Source organism: Sceloporus occidentalis, unplaced genomic scaffold (assembly GCF_023333645.1).
Source record: "Sceloporus occidentalis isolate IW3139 unplaced genomic scaffold, rSceOcc1.0.p SCAF_2, whole genome shotgun sequence".
Taxonomy (NCBI): domain Eukaryota; kingdom Metazoa; phylum Chordata; class Lepidosauria; order Squamata; family Phrynosomatidae; genus Sceloporus; species Sceloporus occidentalis.
Window position 1 is genome coordinate 203,732,413 of NW_028316982.1, and position 26,902 is coordinate 203,759,314.

The 26,902-nt window shown below is 39.9% G+C and overlaps 2 protein-coding genes across 5 annotated transcripts; both read right to left on the reverse strand.

Annotated features, from left to right (window-relative positions):
* Positions 1-971: 971 nt before the first annotated feature.
* On the reverse strand, positions 972-20,502 carry LOC149319607 (small integral membrane protein 11-like). 4 transcript variants are annotated; one of them, XR_016280223.1, is made up of 5 exons: positions 20,438-20,502; positions 11,729-11,843; positions 9,751-9,928; positions 2,292-2,348; positions 972-1,461 (listed from the first exon to the last, which is right to left on the reverse strand). XR_016280223.1 is itself a non-coding variant. In XM_089512039.1 (4 exons), the coding sequence occupies exons 2-3, from the start codon at positions 11,747-11,749 to the stop codon at positions 9,764-9,766; spliced, it is 186 nt and encodes a 61-aa protein (XP_089368165.1). In that variant the 5' UTR covers positions 11,750-11,843; positions 20,438-20,502; the 3' UTR covers positions 972-1,461; positions 9,751-9,763. The 4 variants fall into 4 exon arrangements, 3 of the variants coding, with proteins under 3 accessions (XP_089368165.1, XP_089368166.1, XP_089368164.1); XM_089512039.1 differs by lacking the exon at positions 2,292-2,348; XM_089512040.1 differs by lacking the exon at positions 972-1,461 and having other exon boundaries at positions 2,177-2,348.
* Positions 20,503-23,477: 2,975 nt separating this feature from the next.
* KCNE2 (potassium voltage-gated channel subfamily E regulatory subunit 2) lies at positions 23,478-23,840 on the reverse strand. Its single transcript, XM_089508120.1, has one exon. The coding sequence runs from the start codon at positions 23,838-23,840 to the stop codon at positions 23,478-23,480; it is 363 nt and encodes a 120-aa protein (XP_089364246.1).
* Positions 23,841-26,902: the final 3,062 nt, after the last annotated feature.

Below are 26,902 nucleotides of genomic sequence, written 5' to 3' on the forward strand. Positions count from 1 at the left end.
CACCTTCTAACTTACTATTCTAAAGGAAACATGGAAACAATAAATTGGGGGAAAGAATCAATTTTAAGATGGTTTTTGGCATTGTGATGTTGTATTATAAAAGTGCAATTTTTGCTGTTGTTGTGTGCCTTCAAGTCATTTCTGATTTATGATGAACCTAAGGGGAACCTATCATGGGTTTTCTTGGCAAGTTTTGTTCATGGAAGGTTTAACATTGCCTATCTGAAGTTAAGAGCATATGACTTAAAAGTGCAGCTAAGCAAATGGATTTGCATAGATGAATAAATATGAATAAGTGAAGTTATGTCAATCTAGCTATGAGACAGGTGTGTGTGCGTGCCAGTGTGGGTGTGTGTATCTGGCATGCAGACAGGACTGGTTGTATATTAAGCATGGAGAATTGGCTGTCTGACTTATCTCAAGAAGCAGATATTTGGTGTCAGCAAAGGGCAGCAAATTGCTAATTATTTAATTCAAAATTATGGTGTGTTGAAGGAAGGAGGAGTGGGGAGTTCTAATATTGGTTGTTTCAGTTTCCAAAATAACCTATAATACAACGTGTTGGCTTATAATACTATATGCCTTGATTTGGGAGAAGGTGCATTTTCTACTCTGTCTATGGCAGTAACCTGCCTTGGGACAGCCCCGAATGAAGCACTTGGTGAGAGAAAAAAGAACTGAACGAAAGGAGAAAAAATGAGAAAAGAAGGGAGTTATCAGCACTGTTGTTGTGTTCTTGTTGTGACTTACAGACATCCCATTGATTTCAATAGATCTACTGTAGCAAACTGAATTTAGCCCTTGGATTATAACTCCCAGAATGCCCCACCCATTGTCGCCACATTCCAAGCTCTGTCTAACACACAGGTCCATTTTAAAATAATAATAAAAATAATGAATGTAATGAATGTAAAACTTGAGAACTTTGAAAAAATGTACTTTATTTTCTTCATTTAATTTATAATCAGCCTTTCTCCCAATATGCCCCCAAAGTGACTTATAATAAAAGTTAAACAAAACACTGTTAAATCAACAGATAATACAAGAGTTAAAAACAATTAAGTAAACAATCATATTTAAAAGTTAATTTAAAATAGCTAAAAGCCAGTTAAAATGCTATATAAATCTCCTTTTGCTGAAAATACAAGTTATCAGTTTCAATATAACACTGTTCTGAATATATGAAAAGTCAAATAGCAAAAGTAGTTAAGGGCCAGCTGTTATTTCATTATGACTTTCAATTTCCACAGCTTTTTAGTTTGGTACATCTCATAACAGAATTGTGCCAAGTAATATATCATGCTTTGCCAGCAGAGCAGATTATATTTGAATGAGCAGGTGAAATCCAATATTACTTCTTGTCAAATTAAGTTGCTGTAGTTTCTTCTCAAAACCGCCTACAGCTAACTTTTCCCAGCGTATGTGACTACTGTCCTGGACACCCATTTTCCAGATTTCTTTCTAAAATGAAAAATGATGAAGAGTTGAAATAATTTTGTACAAAACCTGGTAATCTAGATGAAATATAGATGCAAACTGCAATAATGAAAGAACTTGGAGGAGCTTTCTAAAGTAATCCTTGAAGCATTCCATCATATTGGATTTTCAATATGCATTTTGTCTACTAGGGACTACAGATGTTAACTTACCCAAGGGCCAACCACTTCAGGCCATTTTTAATATCTTGCTTAAAGCCAAAGTGAAATCACTAAAATTAAAACATAATGCTGTGAAAGAACCAGTATACATTATCTGCAATGCACATAACAGCTTAACTGCCTGCCTAAGGATAATTTAACTGAAAAGCTATATCTCTTCCACACAAGGGTTAATGTAATGTATTACATAAAACGACATTACAAATCCTAAGTGATCATTCTGCATTGCTTTGTATTACAAGAGGAAGGTGCATGATACTCAATTATGTTTATGATATAGATGGCCCTCTTAAAATATGTTTGGATAGCCAGGCTATCTCTAAAGTAAAAAGTGATCCACAGGTGTCTTGAGAGAATCTTAGTTTAACAGCATGCCTGAAAACAATGACCCAAAGGAGCTGGGAGGAAAGACCCAAAAGAACAAAATGAACAAGAAGCCTCATGAAATCTTAAGAATGAACAATTTATTATGCCACAAGCTTTGGCAAACTAATGTACATAAAGGGTTATATGAAAAAGAGAGCAACAGTAGAAATAAAGGCATAGAGAAACAATATACGAGCAAGCGAGGTTGAGAAATGTAAATGCAAAAGATACACACACTGTAACAACTATGTTTAAGATTTTAAGTACTTTGACAAAGTAGTGTTAACAGCAGAAACTTCTCGGCACTAGAAGACTAATTAATATCTACAGAGGGATTAAACGGATAAAACTGAAGCTCTTGATGAATTGTTACACAGCTGTCTGTTATTTTACACTTCCTTTGAAGTCTCTTTGTTAATATCAACAATAGAACATCCTAGGAAGATGAACTGTTTTCTTACTGGTTTTGGATTATTGCCTTCCTGATGTTAGATTTAGATCCATTTATTCTTCTTTATAGCAATTGACATTTTTGTCTTATATAGGATACATGACTGGGAGATGATAGCATAGATCACTTTACAGTCTAATAAGACAAGATGAGAAGGCCCATGAACCTCTGTTGTAATGCCTGATGTTATTTAAGTCCAGTAATTTCCCTGAGCAAATATGGTGAAAAAGTTCCCATCTGGGTTGCAGAGTCTGATCCCTGGGCCTATGCCAGTGATGGTGAACCTTTTAGAGGCTGAGTGCCCAAACTGCAACCCAAGACCCACTTATTTATTGCAAAGTGCCATGTCCCTCTGGCTTTCTAGTATCAAACTCTGGCAAACTCTGTGCTGGGGCGACGGCACTGGTGCCCACAGAGAGGGCTCTGAGTGCCACCTCTGGCACGCGTGCCATAGGTTCGCCATCACTGGCCTATGCCCTTGTTGAGCAGACTGCTTTTGGTGGGTATTTCTTCTCAATTAAGGTGCTATCTGTTAAACAAACACATACCTACCACCCAAGGACTCTGTGAAGGAAGCATAATTACTCAGCATGGAATATAGGAATACTGTAGTGGAACACTGTGGTGTTCATTGGAACACTGTAGTGGTAAGTAGCAAGCTGGAAATGGTAAATAAACAGGTGCTTTTCTGTTCTTTTCTTATCTGCATTTTTTTCCTATAGTAAAGAATTCCTTAGTACTTTTGGTACTAGTTCTGGTCTGGTACTTAATACCTTCATAATCCACTCTTTTATTTCCCTAGGTGGGTATTGCAGTCTAAGGCAGTTTACAGACCGCCCGTTTGGGGTGGCCTGCACCCGCCCCTTTCCCCGCTGTATCGGGGCCTCAGCTGCCAGAACGGCCGCTTCCCCGTGGCCTGGAAAGGGATGTCCTTGGGGCTTCAAGCCCCAAGGACACCCGACGGCAACGAGGAGGAGAAAGGGGCCGCTTGGCCCCTTTCTCCCTTGCATCGCTGGCACAGCCATCTGAAGGCTGCGCCAGCGATGCAAACAGCAAAAGGTTTTGTAGCTCCTTTTTGCGCTGCGGAAAGGGCACTCTATGCGTCCTCACGCGGCGCGACAACATCACGTCTGCACCGCCTCATTTGGAGGCGGTGCGTTCGTGACGTCATCATGGCAGGCCCCATGTGGAACGAGAGCCACCATTTTGTACGTGCTGAGCACGTACTAGGGTTGGGGGTGTCCGGGACGCCCCTTTCTAACCCTAGTACATGCTGAGCACATACTTTTAGGCGCGTCTGTAATGCGCCAAAGAAATTCCTGATGTTAGCTCTTAAGTTACATCTTTGTCTGAGATCTTACATAAGGATAGCAGAGCACAATGCCACACCAGTGTATTTCCACACCTTCCCCTTCCATCCCATTGCAACTGATTTCTTTGAAACTTTCAATTTTTGCTCAACCAGTTTAAGTTTTAAGAAATTTTAGATATTGAAGCTAGTGTGGTCATTTTCAGTTGCTTGGTGCTTACTCACAAGTATGTGTAGCAGTGGTGAGCAACTAAGACTCTCCAAATGTTGGGTTGCATCTCCTGCATCCATCACCATTGACTGTGTTAGCTACAACTGATGGGAGTTTCACTCCAATGACATCCACAATGCCATAGGTGCCCAACCTTGAGGTACAGGATTCTATTTCCAGCTTCCCACATTTTGCTATATCTACCACAACTTTCATCTTCTGCAATCCTACCAGCTAGAGCAGTTCTACATTATTTCCACAGGATGGCAATATATACTCTCTGTCTGTTAGAGATAGCATCTTAGGGGGCAGAGCTTCTCTCACAATGTCTACATATACTTGTTTTTTTGTTTGTTTGTTTGTTTTTTAAAGTGTTTGTTTCCTTCAGGCTTTAAGTAAAAGAAAATACATTTGACAGCAAAGATCAATTTTCTTGTCTTTTGATCAATGAAGACAGATGCAAAAATAGCGACATGGAGACATGGAAAGGAAAGGGGCAGCAAAGTTACAACTCTGGTTTTCTTTGTTATCTGCTCATACCTAATAGGTAGGAAGATCCATCCTTTTACATCCTGGCAGTGGTAGAATTATAAAATTATTTAAAAATATAATTCTTATAACATTATAAAAAGAATAATAAAAGGAATTTCAGAGATTTCCACTTCTGAAGACATACCTATTAGTTGTCACCATTATTGTTTTATTTCAAAGCAGTAATCTTTCTCAAGACCTTGCAACTGAGTTCTCTAAGCAGTCTGACTTTGAAATAACAAAACAATCTGAATGTATAAAAATAAAACCAGTGGGTTCCTTTTTCAGAATTTACAGAATAAAAAAACTTATCAAATACCTAGCAGATAAATCTATTATATAGCAGGTACATTATTTTATTTGTAATTCTTCAGGCAGCTTGAAAAAACATGCAGTTTTAACAAAAACCCTGCAATAATTTTCCAAAGAAATCAAAACAGCCAGCAATTTATTTTCCATAACAGAAAAAGAGCTAAGCAAGTGTTTGGCTTTCTAGCTGAAATCAGAAGTGAAGCAACATAATCTTGTGACTGAGGGCTGAGCTGACAGGGCAGGAAAATGTTTGTCCCATGTTATCCTGGCCTGGTCCTAACCCAGGTCGGTCTCTGGGCTGACATGGGGACAGCTAGCTGTTTACATGCCTACCTGCCTACCGTCACACCACAGACCCTCTACCAGCAAACACCCTTACCTTCGTTTTTTGTGGGTTTTTCGGGCTATTTCGCCATGTTCTAGAAGAGTTTCTTCCTGATGTTTCACCAGCATCTGTGAAGATGCCAGCCACAGATGCTGGCGAAACGTCAGGAAGAAACTCTTCTAGAACATGGCCACATAGCCTGAAAAACCCACAAAAAGCTATGGATGCCGGCCATGAAAGCCTTCGATCCTTACCTTCCTCCACTGTTGCAGCTAGTGAAAAGATCCCCATCACTGCATGCGACATGGAAATGGGGTACCTGGCTGCACCCACATGGCCAAGCATCCCATTTCTATGTCGGATGTGGAGATGAGGATCTTCTACTAACTGTAATGGCAGAGGAAGGCAAGGAGCACATGGGCCCTTCTGGTCTGCCAGGGGTTGCCACTGAGTTTCACACAAACTCCATGGCAAACAGTGGGTTATTTTGACTCGTGCTAAGACCCCTTAGCAATAGCAAAGCCACTTTAGCAATAGCAAATGGCCCTTTGGACCATGATCAGACCGGGATCACTGGATTAGCATCTGGTCTGCCCAATCCTGGCCCATGGGTATTGGCCTGCATCATCCAAACAGGATGGAAGGCTGGGGGGAACATGGGCCTTTTGGCCCACGTAGACAGGCCCTCAGAAGTAATCCCCACTGTTCTCATTATTCAATGCCAGACTGCACAAGACTAAAACTTTAAAGTAGCTTAATTTTGAGGTAATCTGTGCATTGCAGCCTAAATTGCTAGACACATTCTTAAATGCCATTGGAATACTAATTCAGAGAAGCATCCAGCACTGGAATTCCTCCCAGAAGGCGGGGTTTGGTAGTGCTGAAAACAGATCACATGCTGATGGATCCCCAAAGCATTACTGCAGAATTGTGGAAGAACAGCAGGCTAGTATGTTAAAGTCCATAGTCAGGAGAGTTCATCACCAAAGGTAGGGAGAATATTTTCCACCCAGCAGTGTCCATTAGTCTAGCAAATGGACACCATCAGAACAACCCTGCTTTCATTTTCCTATGTATACCTCAAGGATGGAAATCCCATGGTCCTTCAGATGTTCTTGATCTACAGTTTCCAGGATTCCTCATCATTGGTGGTACTTTCCCACCCCTTGTATATGGGGTCAGTTCAACTAAATTTAGCCAATTAAGATTACATTTCTTTGAAAATAGTAAAACTAAGCTACCTCATCTCCCCTCCCCCCCCCCCGCCCGCCCCAATGAGGCTTAATGGAAAGCAGTTTAGTTGAGTAAGACTGCATAGTGGAAAGAAGGGAGTCTGGCAAATTAACTTCAAAACCATTCAGGTTTAACCATTTGTTTAATCACGAGATGCTAACATCATTGGGACATTTTAAACAGCTCTTTTATCATACATGTAGAATTTCTAATGGAACAACCAGTTTTACAAAGGAAGCTTTTATTGTGTAAAGTGGTGACAAAATATTCTTTTTACTCATACAAAAAATAATAATAGTTCAAGACAACATTGGTTTAAATAATTGTTTCTCTTGGGAAATTAATTCTGGCACAGAATTCAGTTTCAGGAAATTCTTCAACTCTCTCAGGAAAGGAATCCATGTAAGCTGCCAAATGTCTAAAAATCTGTACAGAAAACAAAGCAGTTATATTTCCAGTAGTTGATAAAAATCAGTCTTCCTATGAAAAGCTATGTAGTTGTGTTGGGTGGGGGATTCTAGCAGCTGGAGTCCCAAAAGTAGCATTGCCAACTTCTCTCACAGCCAGACAACTACTATGATGCAGCTGTTCTTCAGACGTAGAATTATCATACAGTATGATTTGCTTTGCTTACTGTCATGGCTCCATCTTATGGGATCCTAGGATTTGTAGTTTGCTAGGCACTAAAGCTCTCTGGCTCAGAATTCAAAATCTTCTCCCTAAACTGCAAATCCTAGGATTTCATAGGATGGAATTGTACCAGTTAAAGTGGTATCCAAATGGTCATCACAATTTAGAGTTTACATCTCACCACTTCTTTGTTTTCTACCTTTTAAAAATTGTAAGCATAATACTTTTCTAAAATAAATCTAAAAGGAGACCAAAAAGCCACCCAGTCCTGTCTTCTATGTAATAAAGCAAAATCATCAACCACTCTTATTTTTCCCAACTTACAGGTTCTAGACTGTAATATGTCTTAAGCAAAGAGAGTCCACATTACAGATGAAAGATACAAAAAGCTAGTAAACAAGAAGATTAGGCTGAAAGTATTTCTCTCACTGTTTTTATGCCTGAGCCTTTTAAGAATGATAGATACAAATTTTGATGTGACTGATCTGTTTTTCATAAGAATTTTCACTTCAAAATAATCACTCCTAATAATTCAAAATAAGAGCAAGAGAGCATTTGCCTTTGTTGCTTCTATTTGAAAACTAGAGAAGCCAAACTTGATTTGCTGTATTCGTATGTGTATACATGTATACACACATATGTGTGTCTGTCTGTCTCTGTGTGTGTGTGTGTGTGTGAGAGAGAGAGAGAGAGAGAGAGAGAGAGAGAGAGAGAGAGAGAAACCCAGGCTGCATCTGCACTGCTGAAATAATCCTGTTTGACACCATTTTAACTGCCATGGCTCAATGGTATGGAATTCTGGGACTTGTAGTTTTGGTGAGACAATTAGCCTTCTCTGTCAGAGAGCTCTGGTGCCAAAGCAAATCACAGTTCCTAGAATTCCATAGCAATGAGCCATGGGGAATACATGGTGTCAAACTAAATTATTCCTACAGTGCAAATGCAGCCCTAGTCCCATAAGGTTGTGAATTCAAAACCAGCAAAACAGCTCAAGCTCGACTCAGCCTGGCATCCTTCTGAGGTTGCTAAAATGAGTACCCAGATTATTGGGGGCATTTAGCTTACACTTTGTAAACCGCTTAGGGAGTGCTTGAGTGCACTGATATGCGGTATAGAAATGTACTTGCTATTGCTATATGTCTTTCCCTTGCAATCTTCCTGACCCTCCCTATGAGCTGGATGAAGAGCAGAGAGGAAAACCCATGGGTTGTGCCCATTCTGGGCAGAATAACCACCCCATTCTCCCAGTAGTCCCGGCATGCTGGGAGTCAAGCAGGGAGACCAGATGAAGAACTGGTTCTGAAAGGAATCAATATGAGCATCATGACTGTAGAGAGTAAAGTCATAGTAAGAAAAACTGGCACCTTTCTTTTGAACCTACACTGAAGCTAGAAAGGTGATCTTTTGATTTAAAAAGCAGTGAGGCGTATTCTGCCCTTGGATGACACAGCCCAAAAGAAGCCCAGCAAAGCAAGCATTCTTGTGTACAGTTTACTTGAATAACATATGGAGCCCTGGTGGCGCAGTGGTTAAATGCCTGTACTGCAGCCATTCACTCAAGACTACAAGGTTGCGAGTTCAAGACCAGCAAAAGGGCCCAAGCTCGACTCAGGCTTGCATCCTTCCGAGGTCGCTAAAATGAGTACCCAGACTGTTGGGGGCAAATTAGCTTACTTGCTAATTAGCTTACTTGCTGTTCACCGCTATGATCTTTGGAATAGCGGTATATAAATTAAAACAAAAACAAAAAAACATGCTTGACCAAGCCAGGGTGACAATTAAAATATATGCCTCTTCTTTTCTGTTTCTAAGATATTTTTAAAGTAAGCTAAATATTTTTAGTGTCCGTGTTCCCATAGCAATCAGCACAATTTAAATATGGGAACTGTGGTCTCCAGAGCATTGTGCTGGCACAAATCTTACTAAATTAAAATACAGTTCATGCTAGCCAAAAGGTTAGAGGATCACAGCCTGTAGAGATATTTACATCCCAAACCATGAAAACACTAAGCATCATGTTTAAATGTATTTTACATACATATACCAAGCATGGATGTTTGCAAGTAAAAACATAAAGCAACTGGCAGGGTCATTTCTCACATTACAAAATTGTCATGCGGAAGGGCTCTTCTGGGCAAAAAACAATTTAAATCTATTGAACAAGGTGCTTATGTGTGGTGATCATGTTTCATGCATGCTCGAGAAAAAAATGGCAGCATGGGAATTTAATAATGTACAAAGTGTCCCTCATCTATGTTACTTGCAGCCCTCTTGCCAGTTCAAGATATATGACATATCAGATCTCCAAGTCTACAGGATATCTTTCAATATTATTAGATGCTGAAGGGTGTGAAATGAAAACTTGAGGTAATAAAGCCACCAAACTTGAAGGCAGTGACATGTTGGGTATCAGACAAGCCCTATCCTTTCCCCACATGCACTGAAACAATGTGTGAGTGAGGCCACAAACATCAGTTGAGCACATTTTGCTGGCAAGGGCTGATTGGGACATGATTCCCTGATAAAGTGGGGCTCTGTATTCATATACTGCAGGGCTCTTTTTGGTATGCAATAAATGCATGGGGATCAAGATTAGATTGAATGCCCACACAGGTCCCTTCATAATTCTTTGGATGTTGGGGGTGTGTTGTGTGCCCCCTCCCACTCCCTTGAGAGACTGACTGTTCCATTTTATCAAACACAATTTTCTTCGTCAGAGCATACCTTTTAAAATGCTTCAGTTTTCTTTCTTGCCTGCCCTTTTCAGCCTTTCTTCTTCTTCTTTTTTCATTTTTTCTTCCAGCCTTTTCCTCTGGTATGCTTTTGCCCCAGCGAATGCTAAGCAAAGAATTACTGTTTTGGCAGCTAAAATGTACATCAGCAGTGGAAAATTTTCCAGTGCCTAAAACAAAACAAAAAAATATACACAAAGAGACACATAAATATCTTCAGCCACTCTTGTAAATACACTGCTACAGATCTGGCCTAGCCATTGCGCTATGTTAAAAGAGTACTTCATCCAAATTAGTCTCTGTTGCTTTCTAATTAATAATCTAAGAATTCCTTTAAAGTTGTCCATAATGTGTAATTACATGGCTGTCTCCATATCACATCACAGAAGTCACATTAAAATTAAATGTGACACATTATATAAAGAAAACATCTAGTACTTTATGTGGCTGTACAGACCGGCACTTTGTGCCAGCCTGTAGGCGTGGTGAGGGTTGAGCTTCCACATGCTCAGAGCCCTCACTGTGCCACCCAGGTGCCATCTTGGCACCCACCCATCCAAACGGTGCATGCCATGATGACGCATGTTGTGCGCAGCATCCAACCAGCACTGCGTGGAAGGGGTGTCATGACACTGCGCTGCAGTGCTTATGATGCCCCTCCCAAGAAGCTGCTTGGAGCAGCTTCTTTTTGCTCCCTAGAGGGAGCAGATTGGTGCTGCTGCTTGTGGCTGCTGCGGTACCAATCCGGGGGGGGAAAGGAGTGGCATCCAGCGGCCCATCTTTACAGCCCCTATATCCCCCAAAGTTTGCTTAAAGTAGGTGTGAAGAGCCTTTGACTCTGATTATTTCAGCATACAGCTCTTGCCATGCTAATGGTAAGGCAATGTGGGAGCTGCAGTCAAGATCATCTTTGTTGACAATTTCCAAAAGTAACATAAGCAGAAGCTCTTCAGCTCCTCTATTATTGTCTCCTTAAAATACAACAAAATGCAAAATACACAAGCAGAAATACCTTGGGTATCACTGCTTTTGGATATTGATAAATTTTGTTATACACCCAGTACAACTACACCTAAATATTTTCCCATCCCTTTAAAATGTAGTACAAATGGTATCAATTCAAACCCACATCTCTGATCTCTATTGGGAGACTGACTGTGGACTGTATGCTGTGTAGCTAGTAGGAATCAAGTCTCAGAATCAGTATACTTGAAAAGCATACACTTAAAAGAAAACTTGTTCCAGTGCATCCAAACATGTTGTATTTAGGTTCAGGAGTAAGGAAACATAGCCCTACATATGTGGTTTGGGCTACAGCTCTCATGGTGCAGCTGATTAAAGATGAAATACAACATCATCTAAAAAAGGAAGATCCATCTAATTCTTGTACTTTTAGATGTATTTTTTTATTTTAAAAAATCCCTAAAGAGAAACTAAGACCAGTATTCTGTACACACATTGACATCAAATGTAACAGCAGATGATTATAAAATAATCATATAAATATACAATACTTTCTTTTAAACTGCTCCCTGCAATTCATAACTTTTGAAGTCTTTTCTGATAAGTGACAAGAACAATTCCATACATATCAAACCCACCACAGGATTGTAAACAGTACTGGCTTAATGGCAGAATTAGGGAAGGATGGCCCAAGGGAAAGGTATAACAAGTGGACCAAGACAGCCCAGCACTATAGATGAGCTACAACCTATTGGCAGTTGAGAAACAAAATAATAGTCCTACACACACCACAAAAGTCCTCATAGACTAAAAAAAAAAAAAACCAACCCAAACAAAACAACACATATGACTTGGAAAGCAATGGATTTGAAAGGTTAATAACCACCAGAAAAATTATTCTCTTATAGAGGCAGCCATACACACAGAATGTAGAGAACTATTTCTTCTAAACTCTTATGGCTTAGAAATGTGCATGCAAAGTTTTTACAAATTAAAAGAGTCCTCACCTTCCAATTCAACATCCACATCTTGATTCTGTGAAGAGTGCCAAGGCTTATACAACCAGCTAAGCCAAACAATGCAGGTGAAATTTAGAAGACACTAACTAGGTTTAAAAGCCACCTGAAAAATAAAGATATATTCAGGAAGATATTTGTGCCTCATATATATATATAGGAAGCTGTTAGGGAAGAATCACCTGACAAAAATGTTCAATCACCCCTCTCAAGAGATAAATATTTTCAAGCTATGAATATTTCAGCCTCATAAACCTCACAGATATAGTACAACATTCACAGAGCTATGCTCCTTAAGAGAGAGACAGAACATTCAAGAAACCTCCAACAGTTACTGGAACAGATTTGTTTTCCCATTGAGTGACAGGAACAGCAACCACTTGGTGTACTACACACAGCAGAGAGCTGACTAGTTTGGAACAGGTGCCATGGCTCTATAGGGAAACAGCTATCCCCTTCCACTTGCTAAAATTCCAACAACAAGTACTGTTAAAACAATAAAAACCCACCACGGCTTGCATTGTGAACATATGAAGACATTCCAAACCAGTCAAAACTCCTTGTGGCTAAGTCCTATGGAAAGCAATTGGTTACAATGCACTTCTATTCAATTTCAATTGCAGGGCAGCCATGTCAAACTTTAGCTTGCTTAGGTCATGATACATTTGTAGTATTCAAGCTGAACCTTTTTGTCTGAAATGCTTGGGACCAGATGTGTTTGGGATTTTTTCCCCTGGATTTTGGAATATTTGCATATATATAACAAGATATCTTGGAAATGGGACCCAAGTCTAAATGTGAAATTCATTTATGTTTCATATAGCCCTTATAAACATAGCCAGAATGTAATTTCATACCTAGTTTACTACTTTTGTGCATGAAACAAAGTTTGTGTACACTAGATCACCAGAAAGCAAAAGGGTCACATTCTCAACCATCCATGTGGACCATTTTGGATTCTGGAGTATTTCAGATTTCAGAATTTCAGATAAGGGAGACTCAACCTGTATCAATTTTCTGTAAATTGAATGCTTTCATTTATTTATAGTGTATAAGAAGGGGAAGGGTTGAGTCAGAGGTCCAGCAAGGAACAGGACATGGGGAGAAAAATATTCAGTATGGGAAAATATATTGGAAGTTAGAAAAAGGCTAAACCTGAATTGAGAACTTTTTTCTTTTCACAGATTATATTCTCTTAAGGCAATCTGTAAGGGGACTGCATAGCAGCACAGAAAAACAAATTTTTCTATGCCCTGCCCTACCCTCCTTTATTTAGAGACATGGCTTTTCTGGAGTACAACACCCAGAATCACACCAGCCAACCAGTGGGGAGCAAACTTTGCCAAGCCCAGTTCATAGCCAGGGTGTTCCTGAACGAGGGACACATCACACTTGCCAAAAGGCTGACCTCTTCAAGAAGACTTCTGAAATTAGAATAAGGAATGTGTGCAACTGTAGGACACCAGGGTACTAAGCAACAAACAGCCATAGCAGTTGGTTGACTCCATGTCAGTGGGGTGGTGACTCTGCTCCAGGTTTCTCCTTGAACTTTAAAAGAACTGTCCAAAGTGATGAACTTATTTTCAGGAATGTAAGACATTGAATTACTCCTTCAAAATGCAGCCTAAAAGTTAAAAGAGTAGGCTTACCACCCCTTTGCCACAGAATCACAAAATCGTAGAATTGGAAGAGGCCAAGGACCATCCAGTATAACCCCCTGCCATGTAGGAATACACAATCAAATCATCTCTGACAGACAGCCATCCAGCCTCTGTTTAAAACCCTCCAAAGGAGACTCCACCACTCTTTCAGACGGTGGGTTCCGCTGTCAAACAGCTCTGATTGCCAAGAAGTTCCTCCTAATGTTTAGGTGGGATCTCTTTTCCTGTAGTTTGAATCCATTCCCCATGTTCTATTCTCTGGAGCTGAAGAAAACAAGCTTGCTCCATCCTCAATATGACACCCCTTCAAATACTTAAACATGATTATCATGCCATCTCTTAACCTTCTCTTCCACAGATTAAACATATCCAGCTCCCTAAACTCTTAGGGCATGGGTTGCAGACCTTTTACCATTTTGGTCGTCCTCTTCTGGACACATTCCAGCTTGTCAGTATCCTTCTTCGTGCCAGAACTGGCTCAGGCAGAGGACCTGACCCAAGACACAATAGAACCATTGAACACTAATGAACTCCCAAGTAAGTCTCCTCCCAGCTCATACAAACACACATCCTTGAGCCAACAAGCACAAGGTCACCACAACATGAGGGCCACCAACTATCACTGTGAATAGCAGAGTAAACTGACTTGAATCAGATCACTGAAATGGGTGAGAGACCATGTTCAATATCAGAAGCAAGCCCATCCTCTATTTCAACACTAAGTAAATAAATGCATTGGTTCCAGAGAAAACTGCAACTCCAAAAAGAAAGAAAGAAAGGAGCCAAGTCAGTTATTAACACAGAGAAAAGGCCAGCTTTTATTTACCAACACAGAGATAGTTTACATCAGGGCTACTCAAAATGGTAGTCCCTGGACCAGTGCCAGTCCCTGAGCCACTAGCTGCCAGTCCTTTGTAAGAAAAAAAATGAAACAATTATTACCAACCGTCACAAATAAGGTGCTGGTCTTTGGCACAAAACAGGGGAAAAAATCCAGTCCCACACATTAGACAGCATGAGAAGCACTGATCTATATAACTTAGCAGGTGTATGTTCAGCGTGCTTGAGACTATACCAGTTCAAATGCAAATGAGCAAGCTGCATATTTGAATATATCCACAAATAAGGTCTTGGTTTGGAAAACTGGCATATTAAGGAAAAGCTTGTGTTAAAACTATTCATTTTGAGAAATATGGAATCCTCTAAGTGCATATTTGAGAGATACTGCTTTGATTTTATTTTTCTGAATATATTACTCTACTCTTACAAGTGGGGATTCCAAAATTCACAAGGCTATTACAAGAATATAAGAAATGTTATTTTGGACTCACCAATGGATTTGGACAAAGGCTGAGGTGTATCAATGGCTAAACTGTTCCAAAGCCATCTGGAAACCAAGGACTGGGTGTCTCCTAAGCCACCCATCCTCAGCCAATACATGTCAGCTGTAATGGCAATACTGACTTTGGTTGGCACTGGCAGTAAAGAAAGAAAAAGCAGTTGAGGGCAAAGACTGGCACTACAAGTATGTAGTACATATGTGGAACAAAGATGGGCATGTAGCAAGGAATGAAACAGAGGGGGGGAACAAACGGATGAGCAGAAAGAGAGGCATTCGCAGCCAATTCAGACTTGAGATTTTGTATTTATTATACATTCAAGTCTTCCATTTGCATGACTACAGAAACATTTCATTTTCATTCTCCCTGGTATATATGTTCATGTTAGAGCAAAAACTGAGATAAGTTTAGCAAAAGAAAATGACTGTACCAGGGAGAAAAATCATTCTGTCTGTATTATTCCATGCTATTCTGATTTTCCCTACAGTATTATTTTACATGGTATATTTGAAGCAGAATCCTTTCTTTAAGACAGGGGCAGCTTGTGATCCTCCAGATACTGCTGGACTGCAAGTCTTATCATTCCTCACCACTGCCTATGCTGGCTGGTGATGGGAATTACAGCTGATGGGAGTTGCAGTACAACATCTGGAACACAACCTCCTTGTAAGGATTTCCATCAGATTTTTCTGGTATCTACAACTGGATGCTAACCATATATCAATGGATGTAACTTTTTAAAAAATCAAAGGAATTCTACTTTCATCCTACTTTATCTTCCAGTTTATTTTGAAACCACTTGATTGTGTCCAAGTATTCACTTTGCAAGATCACATACAACCTTCAGTTGCTTCCCTCTCTCTCAACTTGTACTGTTTCTGTATTTTTACTTTGCTTTCTAATTTTCAGCTAGAGCCATAGCAACTAATTAAAAAACAACAGAATAGAAATGTGCCCTTGCCAAATAAGCAAGATTCTCTAACTTGATATATGAACACACATATACTGTATATGATTTATTAATTAGGTCTCAGCACAAATTACAAAGCAACCTTCCATATTGTGGCTTGAAGGTTAAGTTCTCTCTTGCAAACACTAAAATCAAACAGGCAGACCAAGTTTCATATTTGTTTTTGATTGTTTTTCCTCACCAAGTCAGATAAAGTGCAGATATGAGGAAATTATTCTCTGCCATGGTTTATTGTTCTAAAACTGTACAGTCTTTTTCAACCAGAGCATGAGAAAGACAGTCCTAACTCGATGCCAGAGTTTACTAGATTAGCTATTGCGGTGCTATATAAAAATTTGAATAGCATCAGTGATCTAAACTGGTTGTATACAGATTCCAGAAAGTAAATCTGGAAATTTATACTCCACACATCTCCATGCCACCATCCTCTGAAGATAACAGCCACAGATGCAGGTGAAACATCAGGAATTAATTTTTCCACAACACAGCCACATAGCTCAAAAAACCCTCAAAAAACTATAAATCTAGAAAGTAAAACTTTGGCGTGTTATAAACGGCCATTTAGTACGCACTCTGCACGTACTAGGGTTAGAAAGGGGCGTGCTAGGGTTAGGAAGGGTCTTACCTTCTTCATGGCCCCTGAGCCTAGTACACGCGGAGTGCGTATTAAATGGCAGCCCCCGTCCACATGGGAGCCGCCATTTTGACTTCTCGGACGCACAGCATCCGGATGTGGCGTGGTGGAAGTGACGCTGCGAGTGCGTGCCTCGCGCCTTGCAGCGCCACTTCCGGGGGCCAAAAAGGAGCGCCATTTTGGCGCTCCTTTTTAGCTGCGCTGGGAAGCCTCATGGTCTGGCCGCTGGGGCTTCTTAGCGTAGCTAATGACGGCGGCGGCAGACCGCACCTCTCTCTGGCTTTTCTTCACAAATGAAGATTCAGGAAGGACTCATCCCGCGCTTTCTACAAGCGTGTTGATGACTAAAAAGGCTGATCCAAGATAAACAAGTCCGGTTGCAGAAAGCACAGCAGAAAGTCTCCTTGGGTGATGTTTCCGGGTTGTGGTTCTTTCTCTGTTGTCGTTTCTCTTCGAGACTCGTTCGGCATGAGCTTTCAAAAAAGACTGCAGCATCGTGGATAGTGCGTCGCCATGCCTCCCGATGTGAGGCCAGGGCGGACCATTGTTGGTAATCAATTTGGCCAAGCCTGAGATGTTGTTTCAGGGAGTCCTTGTATCTCTTCTTTGGGGCGCCCCTCTTACGCTGACCCGTGGTGAATTTACCGTAGAATACTATTTATAGGAGGCAATGGTCCTTCATCCTAGAAACATGTCCTACCCAGCGCAGCTGCGTCCTCAACAGCATGGCCTCAATGCTAGTGAATCCTGCTTGCTCAAGGACAGCAACATTTGTCACATAGTCAGTCCAGTGTATATTTAGAATTGTGTGTAAACAATGCTGATGAAAGCGTTCGAGGAGTTGTAGGTGTTGGCGATAGGTGACCCATGTTTCAGACCCATAAAGGAGAATAGACAGTACAATGGCTCTATACACACTGATTTTTTTGCTTCACCTCAAGTGTTTGTTACTCCAGACTCTTTTGTGAAGCCTTCCGAATGCAATATATGCCTTTGCCAGTCTGTGATCGATCTCTTTATCAATCTTGGCGTCTGAGGAGATGATGCTTCCCAGGTAGGTGAACTGCTGGACAGACTTAAGCACAGATTTGCCTACAGTGATGTGAAGATGGTAGTGTTCTTCCTGTGGTGCCGGCTGGTTGAGAACTTCCGTTTTCTTCAGACTGATTTCCAGCTCAAAGAGCTCTGCAGCTGTTGCAAAAGAAGATGTTAAGACGCTGCACAGCTGCTTCTGTATGGGCAACGAGGGCAGCATCGTCAGCGAAAAGCAGCTCACAGACTAGATAGTTTAGAGTCTTAGTGCAAGCCCTCAGGAGGCTTAAGTTAAACAAGCTACCATCAGTATGGTCGCGTATATAAATGCCGCCATCTTCTTTGAGATCTGCCGTAGCCCTTTGGACCATCATGCTGAAGAAGATTGGGCTCTCTAGTCATATGGCAACCATCCTAGGAGAAGGAAAACGCTAATCTCAAACCTGGGCAGATGGTGCTCATCTAACCCTGTAAAGTCAACCATCTAAGAGAAGGAAACTCTAAGTAAAACTTAGTAAGATTCACAATAATAGGTGCCAGCCTGCACATTACATGTATATGCTTGTAATAAAAGTCCATAGATGCTTTATTTATTAACTCTCAGATTCAATCAATACAATAAGTTGATGAACCTGATGGTATCCAGCTCTGGGTATGTGTCTATGGAGTTTATCAGACAAGGGAAATTTGAAGTATAATTCAATGGCAATCCGAACGCAATCATGGGGTTTTACATTATTGCGTGATAGACTACTACACGCAATTTTGGGCAATGGGAAGTCAGTCCGAACGCAATCATGGGGTTTCACATTATTGTATGAGAGGTGATCACATGCAATTTCGGGCAATGGCAAGCTATTTTCGGGCAATGGGAAGTCAGTCCAAACACAATTCGAATTCACGTAAATTCGCTGAACTAGTGAATTCACGTGAATGCGTTCTGGCCCCACTTTCTTTTCATTTGAAATTAAGAGAAATTCCTCCCGTGTGATAAACTCCTATGTATGTAGCAAAACAGAGAGGAGAGATTTGGAGTAGAAAATGTCTTGTCAAAAAATAGTTTTGTACCTGCCTGTCATTTCTTGGGTCTCCTGCACTCTCCTAAAGCCATTTAATGTTTGTTTGTTTTTAATTACATTAGTTATAAACCACTTTGCAACATATAGTTCTCAGTCTGCTTTACCTTATAAACTTAACAAATTAATAAACAATTAGAGACAATACAGGAACAAAACAACACCAAGTAAAATCAAAAGCTCATACAACAAAGAACGGGGGGGAAAAGTTAAAGCCAATCTTAAAAGCTACATCATTAAGTACGTTAAAGCCCTTTCCTGGTCGTGAAAAAAACATTAAACTAGAAACTAGGTGGACTTCTTTGAGGTCCTCTTTCCACAACTAACCATCCAGACGTTTATTTCCCTTAGAGTACTGCCACTCATGGAGCCAATGTGGCATAGTGCTTTGAGTGTCAGACTACAACTCTGTAGACCAGGGTTTTAGTCCCAGCTTGGCCATGAAACTCACTGAGTGACCTTAGGCAAGTCACACACTCTCAGCCTCAGAGGAAGGCAATGGACAAATCTTGTCAAGAAAACCCCATGGGTTCATTTTAGGGTTGCCATAAGTTGGAAACGACTTCAAGGCACACAACACACACTGCTGCCCGCTAGCAAGGCTCTTGAATAGCTGGGACCTGATAGGTACACATGGGAGCAAACTTCCAAATACTGAGGTCCAAAGCCATCATGGGATTACAGGCCAAAATCTATGGCTGACCTACAGTCACGAACTCCTGAGGCTGTAAAAACTAGCAATAAACAATAAACCCCCATTCAGTAACATCACTGAGAGGGTGCTGGGGATGTGGACCACAATGAGTGACACCCGAGAAGAGAGGGTGACACCCACTTGGTCCCCAGCCCCTCGCAGAGCCTTCCTGGGCCTTTGGGTGTCATGTCTGGGCCACCGTGAGGCCTTGCATATTTTATCCAGGTTGCCGCAAGGCCTTGAGCAACCTGTCCAGGCCACTGTAAGGCCTTGGGCTTTCCATATTGATTTTTACAGACTAACACGGCTATATCTTTGAATTCTACCATACTGAAATTAATGATTTTTGCAGAAAAATACATAGGACTATATCCTCTGTAAAACTGAAATTGGCTGGACTTTTACTTGGGAATAAACATACTGATTGGTAGGCACAACTTCCAAAGATATATAGGCACTGGGGAAAGCTGCAAATCTAGCAGGTTTACAATGCAATCCTATATTTATCTACTCTGATGTAAGCATTTTTAAATCAAATAGATCTCACTGCATCCACACTGAAGGAAAAATCCGGTTTGATACCGCTTTAATTGCCATGGTTCAATGCTATGGAATCCTGGGATTTGCAGTTTGTTGTCTGGTGCCACAACAATCTCTGTTGCCACAACAAACTGCAAATCCCACAACTCCATAGTACTGAGCCATGGCACTTAAAGTGATATCAAACCGGATTATTTCTGCACTGCAGATGCAATTAGGGAACTATGTACTTAACTGTAGCGAAGCCCATTTGTGAGTAAACTCTAATGAAACTACAGCCAAAGCATCGTTTTAAGGGACTGCTTTGCCAAATACCCAGCTCTTATAGCAGTCCCATAAAACGATGCTTCTTTGGCTGTAGTTTCAGTAGAATGTATACATACATACATAGATACATACATACATATAATTATGAAGGAGGTTCCTGGAAATTATTAAAATGATGCAAAGAGAATAAAAGATACTTTTACTCTTCTCTCTTTACTGTGCATTGTGCAATTTAATCCTATCCCAGTTCACCAAAATTATGTCCCACAGAACAGAGGAATTTAAAACCCAGTCCAGTAGTTTGCATTGTAAATCATTTTTAAAGCTGCAAAACGGTTTTAAAATAGCAGTCTAAAAAAAAGAGAAGAGGAAATTGCTTTATGCCTCTCCCAATGTCATTTTCCATTACATTTCCAGTTCTTTTTCCATCCCATTTACAAATAACCCTTGCAATGGCCTGCATTTCATGATTTGAAAGCTCCCTACCTTTTACAAACAAGCAGCCATTGAAAGAGAGGGGAAAGGCTACAGACTACAATTCCCAGAGTCCTTTGGGCTTCAAAGCCCAACATCACCCACACGTCATCAGTTAGAAGTAACCTCTTCAGCGCTGGATCCTGGCAGTTAGAGTGGTGTCAAACTGAATTATTTCTCCAGTGTAGATGCACCCAACTCTTTGGACCAGAAATGATGCCAGTTATTCTGCAGCACATTTCTTGCTGCTGGAAGGATGCTAATGGGTTAATAACATAAGGAAAAGATTCCCCTTTAAACAGATTTCTTTTCTCTTGGTTGTTAATTTACCATTGCTAGACAAGGGAGATTGTAAAAATTATGTAAATTGGGGGTAGTTTACAATGAAATCAATCCTATACAATTTCTATACAAGGATTTAAAGTCTACTGATTCACTGCTTACTCCCAAGTAAGTGGACATAAAACTCCAGCCTCAGTCTCTTTTTTGAATGGAAAAAGCTGAGATCTGTATTCTAATATAGTAATGCCCAGAATGACCAGGTGTCCTCCTTTGCCAGGACGTGTCCTACATTTCAGCCTTTTGTCCTGGAGGAACTCCAAAATGTCCTCCCTTTTGAGCACGACTATGAAGTATGAATTCATATTAATATAAGTGCTTTTAATTTAGCTTTTCTTTGGTAATGTTCTACATTTTTCTTGAATGTCCTACATTTGGCAGTGCCTTGTCCTCCTTTGTGGTTAGGACATCTGGTCACCCTGAGTAATGCCAAGTCCATATACCAAATAATATTAATAAGGCACCATTGTTGTTGTTGTTGTTGTTGTGTGCCTTCAAGTCATTTTCACTTATGGCAACCTTAAAGCCTTATCAATGAGTTTTCTTGGCAATTTTCTTCAGAGCAGGGTTGCCTTCTTCTGAGGCTGAGAGAGCGTGACTTGCCCAAGGTCCTCCAGTGGGTTTACATCGCTGAGCTGGGATTCAAACCCTGGTCTCCAGAGTCACTGTCCAACAGTCAGACTACTACACCATGCTGGCTGTATATAAGGCACTTAGTAAATAATAATAATAATAATAATTCCAAATGTACTGTTGAGATCAGCAAGAGAAGGTGGCTGAAATTAAATTGATAGTAGAGTGGTTTGAGTGTTGGACTCAGACTCTGGGAGACCAGGGTTCAAATCCCCACTTGGCCAAGGGAACCCTGGACAATGTAGTCATTCTCAGCTTCCGAAGGAGGCAATGGCAAACATCCTCTGAACTACTTTTGTCAAGAATGCCCTGTGATATGTTCACCTTACAGTTGTTGTAAGTCAAAATCTATTTCAAGGCACACACCACGCACGCACATACAATTGTGAACAAATATTAAGGATAATAATGCATGTTTACAGGGATTTGCTTGGATGGTGAAGATTTGTCTTCCAGAATATTAAATGGTTTTTGAGAAAGTGGATTTGAAGAACCTGTTCCATCTTTTGACCCTAACAAAAGCTTTGCTGTTAGGCTTATGGCAACCCTGTGAATGAGATCCAAAATCCACAAAACAGTGATACATTTTATTGGCACAACCAAACTGCACAAAATAAATAAATAAATGAAAGCGTTCAAAACTCCACTGGCTTCTTCATCAGGCAAAAGTGTTAAAAATCATACAGGAGGGGAAAAAATTCAATGTTAATCACAGGCCTGAATGTTGTCAAGAAGTTCATCCTGGACTTTAAAATGCTTTCTCTCCCAGTATCATATGGCCAGAAGGAGGAGTGTCCTGCCTACACAGATATTCCTCCAAACCATTTCAACTCAAAGAACATCTTGACAAAATGCAGGCCTATGACTTAACATGATCTTTTTTCTCTCCTGTAAAATTTTTAACAACTTTGCCTAATGAGGAAGCCAGTGGAACATTTTTCTGGGCTGGAAACAGGAAAGATCCTGTTTCAAACAAGAGCTTTCTGGATTGCAAAGTCAAACTTCTCTTTCAAACAAAACATTCTCAGTTTGCAAACCAGAGTTCCTTGACATTCAAAATCTTTCCAGTCTGAAAACCAGAGCTCATAATGCATGCAAACTGTAAAAATTTGCAGGCCAGGTGTGGAAACACTGAGCTGCTTCTTATTTAGAGGAACCTAGAATATATGGTGTTTATCGTTGCTGTTGTTACTTAGTTATGATTTGGGTGTTTGTGTGGGTAATATTAAAAAAGACCTAACATCTAGGGAATATATAAATAAATAAAATAAGAATATCTTCATTTAAACATTTTTATTATTTCAGGTTTCATTATCTTTAGGTGACAAATATCCCAGAAAGGGTTACAGAAGGTCATTAAAGCCAATAATATTTCATTAAAACAGTGGACTGTTTAAAGAGATGGGGATATTGGCACTTCATTTATTTTATGCATAGGACAGTTGTTTCTAGTGACCACCTGTGGGGGAAGAGATTACCCAGGTCTCGCTTAGTAAAGCAGCATTTGGTAGAAAAGATGAAGTTCATCTCACTGGTTTCTTCTTCCTCTTCTACCCATGTGTTAGGTAAGTGAGGAGGAGGAGGATGACGAGGAGGAAAATGGAGAAGGGAAAGCTATTTGAAATGATTCTTGTGATAGCTGGCTATGTCTCCTAAGTCATTTAGTAAAGAAGTAGAAGTATGTTCTCCCTAGCAATCTGCACTTTATTATCCACCCTTCGAAAGATTTTCAAGATTACTACTGTGTGTAATTTTAAAATACAAAATAGAAACTGCTTTATGTAGCTATATAGATTTCAAAATCCTTGCTTAGTGGTTTTTATCTCTCTCTGGCTTAATCCAGTCCACAGAAATTTCACTCTCTTCTTCCATTTCCACCTTAATCATAATTTAGACATCAAGTTAGTCTTCTCTCCCCCACTCCATACTGTTCCTCACAACTTGAATTTTGTAACGTCTAGAGCTGTTGAAAGCATTCCCCACAATTTGGTGGATATTTAAACCTTTAACTTTAAATTTATGTCTGTACTTCTTCATTGAGATTGTGGTGATTTCTTCCACAGAACAAGTAGGCCTGGGGCTAAACTTTGTTTTTTGCCCCAATATTTTCATGGATAGTGGCTTTAAGATCATCTTGGAGCATAATCTGACTTTTGATCTTTTCATCCCAGTCATCAACAATGTATTGGTGATAAGGGTCGTTGGAATGCTCTCGCCTCTTTGATTTCACAGTGCTCACTAAGATTGCCACAATAATGAAGGAGAAGATGCCAATCATTACCATGAGATACAGAATGACATAATCTAGATTTTCAGCATCAAGTCTCCCTTGCAGTTTATCTTCGTCAATCGTCGTATTTCTTCGCCAATTGTTCATATACTTAATGAATGTCTTCTTAAAGATATCTTCCAGAGCCCAGGTGAAGTTCTGTAAAGCAGCCATATTCAACAAACTGTCATTCAAAAGGGAAGGAAAAGATATTGGTTATCAGTGTTTGAAAGAACCACTAATGCGAAATTATTTGGAGAGAGGATATATGAAATTTGCTTGCAATACAAGAAAGCACAGAGAGAATACAGTATTCTCTGTAGATAAAGCCAATATGATGAAGTGGACAGAAACAACTCTGTGATGGTCAGACTACAGTTACCAAAATGTGTTCTATTTAAGTTCAGGGTACTTTTAGCAACAGAAAAATGGTTAGGTTACACCAGACTTTGGCAGACAGCTGTCCCCAGAGCTCAGTAAGATATAGTTCATTTTCATTCTTTAAAGCTAAAATGCATGAGGATGGCCTAGTTGTGATGAGAAAGCCTAAGGGTAAACAATAATGTGAAAGCCAGAAACAGGCACATGTATATACTCCCTTAGCAAATTTAAGAGATAGACATAAAATAGGAGGTAAGTTTAATTAGCTCATGACAGATTCACTTATCAGTATGTCAGATGTTGATTCAACATGAATTCAGAAGAACAGCCTACAGAATAAAATCTATACTATATAGGTGTAGAAAAGGTGACAAAAGCATAACTGATGAGCAAGATTTTCTTACAGTATTTCATCTTTAATCCATGAGTGTGGTGATAGATTGTAAACTAGTACAAGCATACATCACTTAATAAAACCTTTGACAAACAAGCTCCTTTTTACAAAGTCTTTTTATAACTGTCCAGACCATCTTTTTTCCTTGTCCACTGTCTAGCTGGAAGGTTTTCAGGAGTATTGGCACTGGGAACAAGGGCGGGAGAAATACAGATTTTCAGTGTGAGGTTGCAGCAGCATACCTGCAGTGTACAACACAATGAAACTTAAGCTGGGAAAAATGGGATTTTACTATAGCCAATCCTACAGTAGCTGTGTGTGCTTGCCTAAAACAGGCAAGGTAACAGAAGCTCCCACCAGAATTCCTTACTAAGCATGCATAAAGCTCTGCCAGTATGATAAATAAGGAGAGAGAATATGTAGATCTATAAATATGGCTCCCAAATGGAAATCTTGAGAAAGGTGGTGAACATAAAAGTTTTCCCATGTCTGAATTTTTGAAGAAGCATATAAGTGGTATCTAGAAGGTTGAAAATGTTTTTGTTTTCTTATGAAAGATTTACTTTAGCTGGTTGTTTCATTGCACATGGATATACTGTTAGTTAGGGATAAATAAGTTTTGCTGAAACTTATTGAACTGCTTCTCTTTTTTGTCCTTTTTTTGTCCTATTTCTTCTATGGCTGCTGCCAAACCACTTTAATTGTCATGGTTTCAGCCTATGGAAACCTGGAATTTGTAGTTTATTGTAGCACTAGAGCTCTCTCACGAACAAGGCTAAATATCTCACAAAACTGTGAATCCCAAAATTCCATAGCATTGAGCCATACCAGATAAAGCCATGTCAAACTGCATTAATTCTACAGTGTAAATGTAGAAAGAAGGATGGATATATATGAATTAATAACAACAAGATCTTATTTATTAGGCTGGATCCTGCCATGCAGGCATAGTCACATTTAAAATAGGCCCATTGAAACCAGTGGGATGTAAGTCAGACATGTTTAATTTAAAGTCCCATTGATGTCAGTGGGTCATCTCTAACTGTGACCAAAACTGGATCCAACCTGTTTGTTCAGTTCTGTGGTTAGCTGTCTTGTACATTTTGTTTTCACATCTCAAAATACTGCTTATTTTACATCAGTTACATACAATCTACTCAATTCTGAATCTTTTAGGAATTGTTTAAAGAAATTAGGCATTGCTACCAGAAACTTACCTCCTTATGCTCTTGTATAAAGAAATTCACAGCAACAAAGAATATACATGAACACTGTTACAATACTCTTGCCTGGAACACGGAAACCATCAGGTACAAGAAAATTCCACCTTCTGCTGCTGAATAATTGCTTGGTACAGAGCTATCTTTAAAGTAAATGTATTCTTACACTTAATCTGACAGGTTAGTTAAATATTGGCTGACACTCAACAGGTAACCTTGATGCTTGGAAGGGTATATAAAACACTTTTTGGACCTGTAAATCATTGTAATATAAAACTTAAAAGGTACAGTCACGTGGGGTTTGCTATCCTCAGTTATTCTGTATGAATCATTTTTTCCCCCATAAGCCAATAATGATGGTATGGTTTGACACTTAAATTGTTGCCTACTTGTTCTTCATTAGGAGTGAAAGACCAGTTTGGAAAAATAGGAAATAGGACCACTTTGTGTGTGATATGATACAGGGACAGTGGATTTTAAAATTGGCTGAGCCTGTTGAACTAAACACAGTTGAGTTTAGAATTCAAAGACATGGCTATGTTAGTCTGGAAAGAGATCTAGTTATTATGCAAAAGGATCTTGTAGCACCTTTGAGACTAACTGAGAGAAAGAAGTTGGTAGCATAACCTTCATCAGATGCATGGAGTGGAGTGCTTAGGAGCAGATCATTATAGCTTATGAATGAATGAGCAGGTTGTATGGGTGAATAGCAATTGAAATGCAACCGTTGTGGATATGATGATGAAATGAAAAGTTCAGTTTTAACAGTGGTCATTGGGGGACAAACACAGAAGGAAAGAGTGTAGATAGCCAAGGTGTGTAGATAACCATATGAATGCTGGAGGGAGTTATTGGAATGCAGTGTGATGCTGCCTGAGAACCAGAAAGGAGATGTGATAAACTGGCTAAAAGAGCAGTCATAAGGCTGAGATGTTAACTAGTGTTATAAGTATGCCACAAAATCATTGTCTCTGTTCAACCTACTGTTGATGGACTGGAGTTCATGAATGTATTCCAGTTATGCTGTTTTTCTTCCCAATCATCCTTTGTAGGTTTTGTTCAAGAACTGCTGTTCTGAGGTCTGCGATGGAATGCCTAGGAAGACTGAAGTGTTCTGCAACCAATTTTTGTGTATTCCCATTCCTAACATATGATTTATGTCCATTTATCTTCTGATGCAAAGACTGGCCTGTTTGTCCACTATAGAGTGCTAAAGGGCATTTTTTACAGAGGATGGTATA